We start from the raw sequence: 15705 nt of genomic DNA, 5'->3' as shown, positions 1-15705 counted from the left end.
CTCCTACCCCTTCCCTTCCTGCCCTCCACTGCTCCTGATCCCAACCCCCAGCTTGGGTAAAAATTCCTGACTGTGCAGCTCCTTGGGATGTCCTCCCGACATGAAAAGTGCTACACAGATGTAATTTGTTGTTGTTGTTGTTGTTGTTCTCACCTCAGGCACTGGCATCATCAGTCTATAAGGATGCACATTCCACCTAGCAGACTCAAGGCAAGCACCTTGTTTGGCTTCCAAACCATTCGACTCTTGACCTTTGCTTGACTCTTTCAAACCTCACATCGATGCCCTACCTATTTAGGTGTCCCCCACCTCCAAAACATTGCCTGCCTCTGCTACCACCTCTCCTCTCGGGCTGCTAAGATCCTCATCCATGCTTTCATCATGCCCCGGCTTGACAATCACTGGACTTCCCAACTCTTCCCTACACAGACTGCAATCTATCCAAATTCTGCAGCTTGTGCTCTTTCCTGCACCAGGCTCCCACACCGACTCCTCATTCTCAACTTTAAATCCCTCCATAATCTTCCTCCATCCTAATAATAATCCTTACAATTGATATAGCACTGTATTATATTTTTGAGACGTCTCTAAAAGCACTTCACAGACTGTACTGTAAAGTGAATTGACTCTATTTTGTGGGTGAAACTTGGCAGCTAATTGTACACAGCAGGGTCTCACAAACTATCATGGATCGAGTGACCAAATTTTTTTACGGGTTTATTACACCCGGAAAAGCCATCCGCCAATCAGCTAACAAATGGTTCTTACTTACTGCTAAGTAAACAGAGGTGTGGAGTAAGGAAACTTGCCTAATGTCTGACTCTGCCCGGGAATCAAACTCAGGTCCTCTCGCTTGCGAGACGAGGCTCCAACCAATGTGTTCCAGAACTCCACACAGGCTACCTCTGTGACCATCTCAAACTGCATCAAACTCCACCTCGCTCACTGAGCACTGGCCTGATTCATGTCTGCCAACCTATCTGTCCCACCGGTGATGCATAAGATATGAGCCCTTCTGCCCCTACTCTCTGGAACTCCATCCCAGATTCCCAATGATTTTCTTGCCCCATCACCTCATTCTATCTGAAGATATACCACTTTGACCGTGCCTTTGGTCATCTTTCCCCAGCTCCCACACTAGCTCATTGTCAAGCACTTTGGGATGTCCTCCCAATGTGAAAGGTGCTGCATTAATGTCAATTTTAATTGTATTGAAAATACAGTCAGAGGGCTTCACAGGATTTTACTGTGAAGTATATTAAGATGTCTTGATGATGCAATGAAGTGGCATATTAAATCTAAGGATTATTATTATAACTAAGTGCACCTGGTCACAGAAAGATTAGCCATGTTGCGTAATTGCTCCATGTGGAAATTAATATTCCATTTGAGTAGTAATTTCCCTGGAGTTGAAAAACCTTTGCCCAGAACAAATGTGGCTTCATTTAGGAATCACTTCTATATTTACTACCTTCATGTCACGATGTGCCTTGTGAGGCAGAAAGATTGGAATGCTTGGGACTTAGTGCTGCAGAAACAGGTGGTTAAGAGGATTGTCTGTGTCAGTGCCCAGATGCTGATTGCTATTTAATAATCGGGATGGATTGCGATCTTGAAATGTGCAGCAGTGGGATTACTGTTTTGCTGCAATTTGTGAGAGATGGAAAGATTGTTACAACCTCCCGAGTGACTGCATTTAATCCCATCTGAAAGCTTGGCTGGAAATGGAATGAAATTGTTATTGCAATTTATTTTATTTATGAAGCTATTTCAACGAGTTAAAACTGATCTTCATTTGCTTGACTTTTGTTTCTATTTGATTCTGTGATTCAAAATCTCACAGATGCACTTTGCTTCCTGAGATCAAAGGAACCATTTGTTTGTAACCGGTCTTAACATCTTGTGTCATGATAGACAAAGAACATCTCTGATTAACTGTACAAAGAATCACAAATATTTCACCAAATAGTGTTCCTCTTAAACCACGACAGTGCTCAGATTTTGTTACTAGAATAATTACTGATGATTATATCCTTTTGTGTGTATTTATAGTTAATACTTTTAATATAATGTGATAACTATAACAATAATCCTTGCATTTAATGGAACACCTTCTCACTGAAATATCACAAAGCATGTCTGTTAAGTGTAGTGACTGTTTGTTTGTAGACAAACACAGCAACCAATTTATGCATAGTCACGTTCCTCCATCCCCTTCCCACACACACACAGTCATGTCACACAAACACACACAGTGATCACATATAGTTATGTCACACACACAGTCACATTCCACAGAGTTACATTCCACATATGAGCACACACACACACACAATCCTGTCCATCTCCCCCACACAAAAAAATACACCCATACACACACAAACATAGTCCCCCACCCACCCACATAAAAACACACACACACACACACAATCACTGTTGTGACTGTGCGTGTGGGGGGATGTGACTATAAGTGTATGTGTGTGTGTCTGTGTGGGATGTGACTGTGTGTATGTGGGGGTGGGGGTGTGTGATTCTGTGTATGTTTGTGTGTGGGGGGGTTTGGGGGAAATGTGACTGTGAGGGGAGAATGTGACTCCATTCAAAACCACTTAAATTACTTTGCGTTACTCGTATTAACCACTTCCTAACTATTAGCGCCGCACCCTACTCTCCACACTTACCATTTGCTTTGAATCGCGGGAAATGACGTCCTAACCTGTTGATGCATTGAATAGTGGGAAACGTAAGCTTGATCTGTTGACACATGCGCAGAAGACCTTTACTACTTGAGATTCAATGGGATTCCAATGCTGTGAAAGGTGCTTTAAAAATGTAAATGTAACAATTTGTTGTTGTTGCAGGTAATTGCATGGAAGTCGAGATGCACTGAATCAGGGGAAATGCAGTCTTGACCCGTCGCTGCATGCGTACTTATTGGGTCCAGTGACGAACTACCACACTGCTCCCCTTACACCCCCTACCAGCGGGCTAACCATGCCTAGCCTCGGCATATACATCCGTCTGCCGACCTGAGCTGACATCACCGAAATGCCCCTCTCCTGTTCCATATCCTCCATTATTCCCACTTGGTTCACCTTTCTCAGTTCTCCAAGACAAAGCAGGTTAATGTGTGGCTGGAGAAATAGTGCAAGAGGGAGGGCTTCAGATTCCTGGGGTATTGTGACCAGTTCTGGGACAGGTGGGACCTGTACAAGATGAACAAGGGCATCTGAACCTGGCTGCACCAAACATCCTTGTGGGGAGATAACTATTGCTATAGGGGAGGGTTTAAACTAATTTGCTAAGGGGAGGGGAACCAGGATGCAACATCAGAGAGGAGAAACCAGGAACATCGAGGTCTGGGAGAGATAACTTTGGAATAAATAATGGTCCAGAAATAGGAGATTAGACATGGCAGAAATGCAAAGCAGACAAAGGCAGTTTGGGAATTCATGTGCGTAAATGCACGGAGTGTGACAAATAAGGTTGATGAGTCGCCGGTGCAAACTGCCAATTGGGATTATGATATCGTGGCAATAATGGAGACCCGGCTCAAACAAGGGCAGGAATGGGAGCTTAACATTCCTGGCTACAATGTATTCAGAAGGGATAGGGAAGGAAAAAGAGGAGGGGTGGCAGTATTGATCAAAGATACTGTTACAGCCTTGAAAAGGGATACTGTGCTAGAGGGATCAAAGACAGAATCTATTTGGTTAAAGTTAAGGAGCAGAAGAAGCGTCGTTCCTGGGCATATACTGCAGACCACCAAATAGTGGGAGCAAATCTGCAAGCAGATTTCAGAAAGATGCAGAAACAATAGAGTGGTGATAATGGGTGACTTGAATTATCCAAACATAGACTGGGAAAAACAGTGTAAAGGGCATGGAGGGGGAAGAATTCCTAAAATGTGTACAGGAGAACTTCTTGATCAGTATGTTTCCAGGTCAACAAGGAAGGAAGCATTGCTGGATTCTAGTCCTGGGGAATGAAGTGGGGAAAGTGGAGCGGGTTTCAGTGGGAGATCTTCTGGGTAACAATGATCACAATGTCAAAAGGTTCAGAATAGTTATGGAAAAGAGTGAAGGAACAATCAAAGGTGAAGAGACTCAACTGGAAGAGACTAACTTCAGTGAGTTGAAAAGGGATCTTGATTGGAAACAAAGATTGACGGGTAAAACAATGGGATGCCTTCAAGGAGGATACAGTTAGGGTACAGACCAAACACATACCCACGAGGGGGAAAAATAGGGCATCTAAAGTGAGAGCTCCCTGGCTGATGAAGGAAATTGGGATTAATATGAAACAGAAAAGAGAGGCTTATGATACATGTCAGGTTCAAATTAGATTAGAGAATCAAACAGAATACCAGAAAGTGCAGAGAAGAACTAAAAAGGGAAATGAGAGGGCAAAGAGCGTGTGTGAGAAAAGATTAGAGGATAACATAAAAGGGAACCTAAAGTCTTCTATAACATATGAAGAGTAAAAGGATGGATAAATAATAATCCTTGCATTTGATATAGCGCTTTTCATGTCGGGAGGACGTCCCAAAGCGCTTCACAGAACACACTGTAAAGTGAATTGACTGTATATTTGTGGGCGAACGCGGCAGCCAATTGCACACAGCAATGTCCCACAAACAGTCGTAGATTGAAAATGACCAATTTATTATTGTTTTTGGTTTTGGAGGGATTATTATTAGGTGTGTGGAGTAAGGAAACTTGCCCAAGGTTTCGCCCTCTGCCTGGAATTGAACTCAGGTCTCTCGCTTGCAAAGTGAGTGCTCTAACCACTGAGCTACAGGAATCTAAAGGATGAAGGAAGGGTGGGGCTGATTATGGACTAAAAAGGAAAACTTGTGGAGCCAGAGGGCATGGATGAGATACTGAATAAGGACTTTGCATCTGTCTTCAGAAAAGACAATGCTGCCAATTTCACAGTAAAGGAGGAGGGGGGAGAGAAAATGGATAAGATAAAAATAGATAGAAAGAAGGTACCAAGGCCACGCAGCCAGGTTATACCTTCCACCATACCCCACAACCCAACCATCACTGTGGTGGTGTGGTTCTCATTTCCAAGTCTTCACTTGGTCTATCTCTCTACTCCTCTGAATCTTTCCCTTCCTTCAAATCTTTCCCATAAAATCCTCCTCATCTATCACCTCCCTAAATCTTCCTCCACTTTCCTCCCCACTATCTCCTCCCTCCTATCTTTTCTCAGCCTCTGTTCTGAACATCTCCTCATCTTGGACAACTTCAACCTCCACTTCACTTCACCTCTGCCGACTTTTCCTCTTCTAGGAGAGGGAGAAGGGGTGAGGGCAGAAATGCCGGAAATAGGACGGACACATGGTGGAGGAGAATCCTCGTCTGAGGAAAAAGGAGGGCATTTCAGAAATTGTGAAAGGTGCCATTCTCAGAGCAGATGTGGCGAAGGCGGAGAAACTGAGAGAAGGGAATAGAATCCTTATAGGAAGTGGGGGGGAGGGGGGGGTGGGGGGAGAATTGTAATTGAGGTAGCTGTTAGAATTGGTGGGCTTGTAGTTGATATTCCCTCGACCCATTTTCCCAATCTTGACCATCTCTGTTTTTAAATTACTGTCCCATCTCCCACCTTCCCTTTCTCTCCAAGCTCCTAAAATGAGATATTGCTTCCCAGCTTCGCTCTTTCCTCTCCCACCACTCCCTGAACAAACCTCTCCAATCCGGTTTCTGTGCTGCCCACAACGAAGAGACAACCTTGGTCAAAGTTATGAACGATATTCTGTCCATCTGTGACCAGGGCTTTCTCTGTCTCCTTGTCCTTCTTGATCTTGCTCCTGCCTTTGACACCATTGTCTTGACCATTTTATTGTTCTCATGTCCCCCACCCTTCCTGCCCCACCATTGGCGGCTGGGCCTTCATCCTTTCTGCCCTCACCCTCTGTAACTCTATCCCGAAGCTCCTCTGGCTCACTTACTCCTTTGCTTCCTTCAAGGCCCATCTCAAGACCTTCCTCTTTGATTGTGGCTTCAGTCATCCTCCCACTTCCACCTTCATCCCTCTTGACTCCAGGTCCAAGCTCGGATGCAAACCCTTCACTAACCAGTCCTCCCAATGTGAAAGGTGCTGTGTATATACAATTTGTCGTTATTCCAGTGCTTATATCAGGAATTCTTTCTCACACAGTCCCTGGGACTACGCTTTACTCCAGACAAGATAGATGTGTTTTTTTTCATTCTCTCTTTTACTCTGATTATCACTCACCTGAAACCCTCAGGATCACCAAGGAGCCATTTACCCGATAAAGTGTAAAACCTTTCACTGGCATTAACTGGAGGGAAAGCTATAGTCATACATCCCAAATGAGAAGGCTTCATTTATAGATAATAATGAAAATAATCCTTTCACTTGATATTGCGCCTTATGTCGTCGAGACATCTCAAAACTCTTCACAGGATATTACTGTAATATGGTTTGACTGCGTTCTGTGGGAGAAAATGCTCCAACTGAAACACCACAACCCTAAATGCCTTTGTTCTTTTCCATGGAGAATACATTTTTACCCGTGCATCTTCTCTGTCTCTGTTTGTAGGTGTAATCAAGATTTTGCGGCTGAGCATCGCTGGGCAATTTTTTGTTGTTTCATTTTTGGGTGTGATCCAGTTCATTGATCTGGTGCACATATATAAAGGGGCAGCCAAGCAAACCCACTCATAATATTGGGAGGGACAGGGAACCATGTCCTGCCTACCGCTCCTGCTCTTTCTGATACCTCTGAATGATGGAGCTGAGAGATCAACATGTAGCTATGGTGGGAGGTTTGATCTTTCTGAGCTCTTTATGAAAGGGGATATCATCTTAAATGGCTTGTTTCCAATTCATTTTAGAATGAATAAGTCAAACCTGACCTACAGATTAAGCCCAGGATCACCACTCTGTGATGGGTAAGTCAGATATGGACAAATTATTCACTTTACTGCACCATGCCTGTGAAATTATATTAACTTACAGTGAAGCTTTTCTTTAAAAAAAGGGTAAATGAAGTAAATGGTCGAGAACACAAACCAATCACTGGCATTATCACCGATAAAGTCACCTTTTCTAAGCGAAATTAAGATTATTTTGTCGTAATATTTAAGATTGGGCAGAAATATGGAAAATCCTTCAATTCAGTTTCATCTGCAAGCCAGATCTTTATTAAGACCTGCAGAAAAACAACTTCCAAATCAAGACTGGAATTTGAGTCGATAGCAGACTTGCTTCTGAGCCAGAAGGTTGCCGCACAATTTGAAATTTGTGACTTCAAATTCATTTAATTTTCTGCTTTTCCTAAACATACATTGCTTGTGAGTATTTGTATGTTTATCTTGAGTTTGCATGATTATTGTTAGATTCAAACTTTTGAAAGAAGTATACGTATTCTGGTTATTTAAATACACTCTGAAAACGTTATAATAATAATAATGTTATATTGCATTTGATACAGCGCATTATAATGTCTGAAGACATTTCAAAGTGCTTCACTTTGTAACATTTACTCACTGTAATTATTATTATAATAATTGGAATTACATTTCATTGTAACATTTACCCACTGTGAATTTTGCAGGCGAATGTAGCAGGCAAGTTTCACACAACAATGTCTCACAAATGGAGTGAGTGACTAATTTTATCTGGGGGATCGTTGACCGAGAGAAACTCCCTTCTTTTTTTCAATAACGGCATAGAATGGCATAAAATCTTTAACGTCCATCTGAAAAGGCAGTGGTGGCCAAACATTTTGATTGGCCAGCAACATAATCATAGAAATAATAAAATAGCATAGTTATGCCATAAATTAAGATATATTCAATAAAGGATTTATATATATATATATTGTTTTGTTGGACAACCAAAGATGTTGCATCATATGCAAGTATTATTATAGAAGTGCTAATAATCCTTGCATTTGATATAACGCCTTACGATGTCTCAAAGACATCGTAAGGTGTTATATCAAATGCAAGAATTATTATTATTATTAGTCTGCAGGTGAGGAGGCTAGCCGGATTGTACCGTACACAGTATCTGAGGAGATTAACCCAGACTGTTCTGTAGATGCCTTAGGAGGTCCTCTCGACGTGAGGGGAGCTATACAAATGTAATTTTGTATTTTATAGACTGCAGGTGAGGATATATTTAATAGAATAAATCTATTGACAAGGAATGTTAGAGTACAGACTGACGCTAAACCAAATGCAAGCATTATTAATATAAACATAGACCTAGGTGCAATTTTACTCTACCTGCTGGTTAGTTAACCCTGAACAGTCAATTCGCTTTACAGTGTACTGTGAAGCACTTTGAGATATCTTGAAGATATGGTAAAGTGCTATATCAAATGCAAGGAGTATTATTATAATAGGAATTGCAAAAGACTCTCCAACTCATGACCATTATTTACTTCTCAGGTTTAATTTAAGGTCATTTCGCTGGGCACAGACCATGATCTTTGCATTACATGAAATAAACAGTGACCTTATGCTCCTGCCAAACATAACATTGGGCTATGAGATATACGACACCTGTACCACTCCAGCTCAGTCACTGAGAGCAGCGCTCACATTAGCAAGACACAAGGAAGATGCTTCTGATGGTAACTGTATGGAGACTTCCTCCAATTCTGTCATTGTCGGTGATTCAGGATCAACACAGTCGATCGTTGTGGCAAAAACACTGGGACCTCTCCACATTCCAATGGTATGTTCTTACTTTGAGAAGAATTTGGGCCACAAGATTGAATGCAACAGGCTTATAGAATGAGTTTATTATATGTATTCCTTTCAACATCTCTGCATTCCTGAAACATGACAAACATAAACAAATAAATATTTTTCTACATTTATATATGACCTTTTTTAAAGGTGTTTCTTCCCCTGAGTGCTATCTTTATCTCCGTGCTATTCCTTGCCTTCATTTGGTCTTTGGTCACTGGGTGTCTGATATTTACAGAATATCACACTTGATATGTTACAGTAAAGTTGTGAAACTAGGCATTTTGTGAAATTTGTGAAACCATGAAATAACTGCAATATTTTATTCATCATCTGTTTGCACAAGTTGTTTGTGGTGGATAAGGCTGTACGAAGTGTAACTGCGGTCAGAAGAAATGTCAGACCAACCGTTGTAAATGCTTCAGAGAACAGCTAAAATAATAATAATCCTTTTATTTGATAGATATCACGTCCTTGAGACATCTCAAAGCGCAAATGTAACTCCCGATGTCATGGAAGCTTCACTTGTGCTAGTAAATCAATATTTGACTCATCAGTGAAAGAAATTAACATGAAGTTCATGGTGAATAAAATCGTATGCTTCAGAAAAACATGTTTCACTGGCCAAAATCGATGTGCTTCTTTCTAACCATTCAAGACTGTTGTCTCTTTGCTGTAGACTTGGACGAAGATCCACAGAGAAGTGTGATAGTATGTAACTCTACTTCAACTAGATAGCAATTGTGAAACCAAAGTCTGAGAGTCAGGTGTCCTGGCTGTGGATCTGTAAACATTTCTTAATTGTCATTGAACAGTGGAAATGCAGAACCTGAGAAACCACAAGATGAATCCTGTTGTACTTACTACATTTTTCACTTTCACGTATAGTAAACACTGTATGACCACTTTAGGTATTTACTCTTAGGTCCCAATTATCCATGAGATTCTCAATACCAAATGACACTTTTCATTTCTGACTTTCGCAGGTCAGTTACTTTTCATCTTGTTCCTGTCTCAGTAACAGAGAAGAGTTCCCAGCCTTTTTTCGAACAATACCAAGTGACACCTTTCAGGCCAGAGCAGTAGTGCGCCTGGTGCAGAGGTTTGGCTGGACCTGGGTTGGCTCAGTTGCAGGTGATGATGACTATGGTCGGTACGGAACTCAAGCGTTCACTGATGAAGTTAAAAAACTGGGAGTGTGCATTGCCTTCACTGAGCTCATTCCGAAGGTATATTCCAGAGAAAGAATCCTTCAAATAACAGAGACAATCAAAAGATCTACGGCAAGAGTTATTGTCATGTTTGCCCTTGAGGGAGATGCATATCCTCTGATTAAAGAAGTTGTCCAGCAAAACATCACTGGGCACCAATGGATCGCCAGCGAGGCTTGGGTCACCTCATCTCTCATGGCAACAGCAGAACATCTTCCAGCCTTGGATGGGACAATAGGGTTTGCCATTCCCAGAGCAGAAATTCCAGGGCTGAGAGACTTTCTGCTCCAAGTGGATCCTTTTAAATCTCCTGAGAATGGACTGGTGAAAGAATTGTGGGAAACAATGTTCAAATGTTCATTTAATTTGAAAAGTGACATTGTAGATGGGAAATCATCATTAATACCACAGGCGAAGTGTACAGGATCTGAATTTCTCAACAGCAGTTACACCATCTATTCAGATGTCTCAGAGTTGAGAATTTCCTATAATGTATATAAAGCAGTCTACGCATTTGCTCATGCCCTTCACAATTTATATTCTTGTGCAAATAATAACGATCCATTTGACAATAAAACTTGTGCGAACATCATTGACTTTAAACCTTGGCAGGTAATGGATTTTTGAGTGATATATTTGCTATTAAATTGTAGACAATGGAAAAGGGAAATAAGATGCAATGCTGTAACTCAGAGGTGAGAATCTGCCCGTGTTCATGTGTATAACAGTTACAGAACTTGTAATATGTAACACAGAGCTGAGGATTTATCTATATTCATGTGTTTTACAGTTACAGACTTTATATCATTTTCCTTCTGGTCAGCCGGGTGACTGACTCATGCGGCAATCCTAGATTTCCAGGTATCTCACTGACACATGGAAATTCCTGAGATATTTATTGGAATGGAATTTGCCCTCTCTTCCTAGAACATCCAACTTACCTAATTCCAGAGGGATATTAGGTGTAGTTTGGCAAGAACCAAGACATGATTCTTCAGTGCAGGACTACTGGAATCAAACGAGCTAAAGCTGCATAGCTTGCCATTGATATCGCTGTCTGGTAAGCTTTCCCACTGCTTGTCCAGCTAGGATCACGCCACCCGTTAGTTCTTTGGCTTGTAGGATTAACACAAACTTATTGGGAGGATTCCCTGCCCCCAGTGACTGGGCTGCTCTCAAAGAACTAATGAATGAGCCAGGCTGGTTATGCTGTCATCAGCAGTGCCCTGGAGTCACCCATCTGACTCAGGAACTTGGACCCGAGACTACCACAGAGGGCAGACTTGATTCCGACATTCCATTGCCGAACATGTCACCTTGGAGCCAGTTCAGTTACCTCATCCGACAAGCGCTGGTTCGATCCCTCAGTAGATGGTTGGCAGGTTCCAGCTATTCCTATTCCCTCCAAAACCAAAAACAATAATAAATTGGTCATTTTCAATCTACGACTGCTTGTGGGACATTGCTGTGCGCAATTGGCTGCCGCGTTCGCCCACAAATATACAGTCAATTCACTTTTCGGTGTGTTCTGTGAAGCGCTTTGAGACGTCCTCCCGACGTGAAAAGCACTATATCAAATGCAAGGATTATTATTATTATTATTCATTGTGAGCTTCCTGGTTGGCAACACAGCTCAACATGAAAGGCATGAGAGCGGGGGGCGCGGGATCTCAAGTAAAGTGTTCAAATGGATTGATCGTTCAAACAACAGCACAGACAAATAACAAATGGGCCAAATGATCCTTATAGGGGCCCTATATTTTTTGGTTTATGTCGCCAGTTGTGAGAAAGATAAGGCACTGGGTTTCACAAAAGGATGAACCAGGGTAAGGAACACAAAGGCCAATGGAAAAGTGATCAATTTTGATCCCTATGGAGGGAGGGTTAGGGTTAGGGAGAAAAAATGGGGGTGCTGAGGGGATTTCACAGAAAAAATCTTAAGGTAAAGTAGAAAGGAAGGTTTATGTCTGCAATAATTGTCAATAACATAATTACTGTCGGACTTTCCTGCCTCTTTGCTTAGCTCATGCATTACCTGAGAGAAGTGCGGTTCACCAGTAAGTTAGGAGAAGAAATCTACTTCGATGAAAATGGTGATCCTGTTGCAACTTATGATCTCGTGAACTGGCAGCAAGAAGATGCTGGTCAGGTCAGCTTTGTGCCAGTGGGACATTTCAATGGTGCTCCAAATTCAGGACAGGATCTGGTGGTAAATGAGACGGCCATTGTCTGGAATGGTGGTAAGGCTGAGGTAAGCACTGCAGTCATAGAAAATGTCTAGGCGAATATTGTCACAACCATTTCAGTGGCTGAAAAATTTAAAATCATTGAGCAAAGGCAAGAAAAATGGATTTGAAAGAAAGGATCTGTAATTATAAAGACAGACATATACCTCAGAAATAAGAGAAATATTGCAAATCAATTCACAAGATTATTAGTTATCATCAGAGATTGGCTGAATCTCATAGTAGGTTAAAGGATATAAAATAATTAGTGATGGTTCTTCCTTCTGATGGAGGAATCCAAAACAAAGAGACTGTCACAAACTCTGTCACAAACTTGGTGTGAATGAGTTCTACCTGACTGTCTTGTTCAACTCAGGCACCTGCACGAATGATATTAACTTAGAGAAGTCATGGTTCAGGTCAAAATTCCGAGACGATTGTAATCATGGAGACTAAATTGGTCGCTGGTTTTCTACAAGATGTTTGATCAACAAAGTCCGCAGATAATCACAGAGATGGTAGATTTTACAGTGTCTGTCTTTGATACAGAACCATGAATGAAAAGGTAACTGTTACAGGCAGAGAAGATGATACTTCAGCTCTAGTTGACTGCTCACCTCTCACCCACACTCTCCTCTCACCTCTCTCACAGACAGGCAACCACAGACAGGATTCTCACATGGTATCTCTGGAGCCATGGAAAAGGATGTCCCCTGCCCGGCCCCAACCCATAGAAAATTGCAGTTTTATTGATATACACAGTGCTATTGAGATATATACAGTCTTATTGAGATATGCACATTACTATTGAGACATACAATACAAAATTAGATTTGTGTAGTGCTTTTCAAGTCGGGAAGATGGCCCAAGGTGCTGGACAGTCAGGGATTTGGACCCGAACAGGGGTTTGGGATCAGGGAGGGTAGGAGTGGCCAAAAGTGCGGTCCAAGAGGAGCATCTTGAAACGTGCCTTGAAGGAGGCAAGTGAGGGAGCGAGATGAAGGGAATGCGGGATGGAGTTCTAAAGGGTAGAGGCAGAGAGCCTGAAGCCCAACTCTTATTCAATATCAATGTTATTGAGATATACACAGCCTATGACAGACTATGTAACACTGGTTTGTATCTGCTCTTTTTATTGCAGGTTCCCCAATCGATGTGTAGTGTGAGCTGCCGCCCTGGTACAAGGAAAGCAGCTCAAGAGGGAAGAGAAACATGCTGCTTTGACTGTGTGCCATGTGCCGAGGGCCAGGTGACCAGCGCTGTCGGTATGCTGAGCTTTCTTCTTGTATGAATCTAGAATTTGTAATATTTCTGTGAATTCTGCTACATATTTTTCACTCTCAAAATGCCAGAATCAGAGAAACGTGAAATAAATATGTGGTCAACTAGTCAACTCCTGCTAACCCTGCAAATCAAAGCCCTAAAAAGTAGGATGGTCCTTGCAGCACAAGCAAGGAAAGCTTGACAGCAAAATGCAGTAGAGAGGCTTCCTCTGACTCATGTTTGAGATCCAGAATCAAATAGTGTGATGGATTTATAGTAAAAAGTGGATGTGGTTGCAGGGAGGGAGACTTGGGCTTCACTGACCTCATAAGATCACAAGTTTGATTTTAATGAAGAAGGTCCTTTGGCTCATCTGATCGCATCCCAACACCCATCCCATCACAGATTCAAGCTGCTTTGTCCTGGCCTCTACTACCTATTCTGGCAATCTGTTCTAGTTGTTGATTACCCTCTGTGTAAAGAAAAACTTTCCCATGTTTGAACTTAAATTGCCCTTTGCAACACAAAACCATTGTGTCTTGTTCTACTGTTTAATTGCAGCCTAAATTATTGTTTTGGGTTTACTTTTTAAATCCCATTTAACATTATATACACCACTATCTCTGATTATTATTATGTTACACACTGTACATGCACACATACGCACTGTGCACACCACTTACTCACTGTCTTAAATCTGATATCATGCTGAATTTGGAAAAAAAATGGGTTCTTAAAGAATAGATTGTGTAATTGATGGGTTTTCACCCTACTTTTATCGAGGAAGAGGGAGAAATCTGAAGAGCGGACGTGGTTGCAGTGAAATAATATCTCGAACTGTTGCTCCCTGGATAAATCTACTTTTTTGCAATGATTTCAGATTCCATAAACTGTATTCCGTGTCCCGAGGATTCCTGGTCAAACCTACAGAGAAACAAATGCATCCCAAAGGAACTTGAGTTTCTGTCCTTTGCAGAGCCACTGGGCTTGATGCTGACAACAGGCTCAGCTCTTGGGGCTCTCAGCACAATCATCGTTGCGGCAGTTTTATTATATCACAGAGATACTCCAATTGTCCGAGCCAATAACTCCAAGCTCAGCTTCCTGCTGCTCTTTTCTTTGACATTCTGCTTCTTGTGTTCACTCACCTATATGGGCCAGCCCTCCACCTGGACTTGCATGCTGCGTCACACATTGTTTGGGGTGAGCTTTGTTCTGTGTATTTCTTGTGTTCTTGGAAAAACTCTGGTTGTGCTGATTGCTTTCAAGGCAACTCTTCCCAATAGTAATGTGTGGAAATGGTTGGGCACTCTGCAGCAGGTACTCAGTGTTTTCAGCTGTACACTTATACAGGTCATCATCTGTGTTGTGTGGCTTCTTGTGTCACCACCCTCTGCAGCAAGGAACGTTGAGTATTCCAGTGAAAAGATTCTTTTGGAATGTAATCTGGGCTCAGTGTCAGCCTTTTGCTGTGTGTTAGGCTATATAGGTTTTTTATCCTGTATGAGTTTTGTGCTTGCATTTCTCGCACGAAAGTTGCCAGATCAGTTCAATGAGGCTAAATTGATCACCTTCAGCATGCTTGTTTTTGGTGCTGTTTGGTTGGCCTTCATACCTGCGTACGTCAGTTCCCCTGGAAAGTATACAGTCGCTGTGGAAATCTTTGCTATTTTGTCATCAAGCTTTGCTGTGCTGATCTGCATATTTGCTCCCAAATGTTACGTTATTTTGTTAAAACCCCATAAAAATACCAGAAAGCATCTCATGGGTAAAACATGCCCCCAAAAATCCTTTTGAATCACGGGTAATTTGTTCCCCATTGCTTACGAATTAGAAAGCTGCAATAGGTAATTTTATAACAATAATAATCCCTGCATTTGATAGAGCATGTATGATGTTGGGAGGACGACTCAAAGCATTTCATATTACTTTACTGTAAAGAGAATTTTGTGGGTGAGCAAGGCTGCTAATTGTTGGGCACAACAATATACAAGATCAGCCAGCCATGAAGTGAATGACCAATTTTAATTGCACACTAAGAGGCACTTCCTGCTCTTTTCGAATAGCACAGGATCTTCAATGGGCAATTGAACAGAAAAGGTGTTTATTTTGGTGTTCTGGCCATTAATTCTCCAATAAGATTGGGCATTCAACTCATAGCTGTTTGTAGTACATTGCTGTGTGCAGTTTGGATTCCACATTCCAAATACATTCCAAATTCCCGTACAAATACACAGTCACTGCACTATACAAAACCTATTTGTAAAGTTTTGA

General features: G+C 41.8%; 1 protein-coding gene across 1 annotated transcript; it reads left to right on the top strand.

Annotated features, from left to right (window-relative positions):
- The first annotated feature begins 5345 nt into the window (after positions 1-5345).
- On the top strand, positions 5346-15228 carry LOC103184477 (extracellular calcium-sensing receptor-like). Its single transcript, XM_042339226.1, has 9 exons — positions 5346-5403; positions 6572-6605; positions 6867-6923; positions 8430-8718; positions 9719-10324; positions 10355-10555; positions 11967-12194; positions 13310-13433; positions 14312-15228. Exons 1-9 carry the CDS (start codon positions 5346-5348, stop codon positions 15226-15228), a joined length of 2514 nt encoding a protein of 837 aa, XP_042195160.1.
- The last annotated feature ends 477 nt before the right edge of the window (positions 15229-15705 follow it).

This window comes from Callorhinchus milii, unplaced genomic scaffold, assembly GCF_018977255.1.
Source record: "Callorhinchus milii isolate IMCB2004 unplaced genomic scaffold, IMCB_Cmil_1.0 Scaffold11, whole genome shotgun sequence".
Lineage (NCBI taxonomy): Eukaryota > Metazoa > Chordata > Chondrichthyes > Chimaeriformes > Callorhinchidae > Callorhinchus > Callorhinchus milii.
Note: the sequence above shows the minus strand (reverse complement) of the source record. Positions and strands in the feature narration are given on the sequence as shown.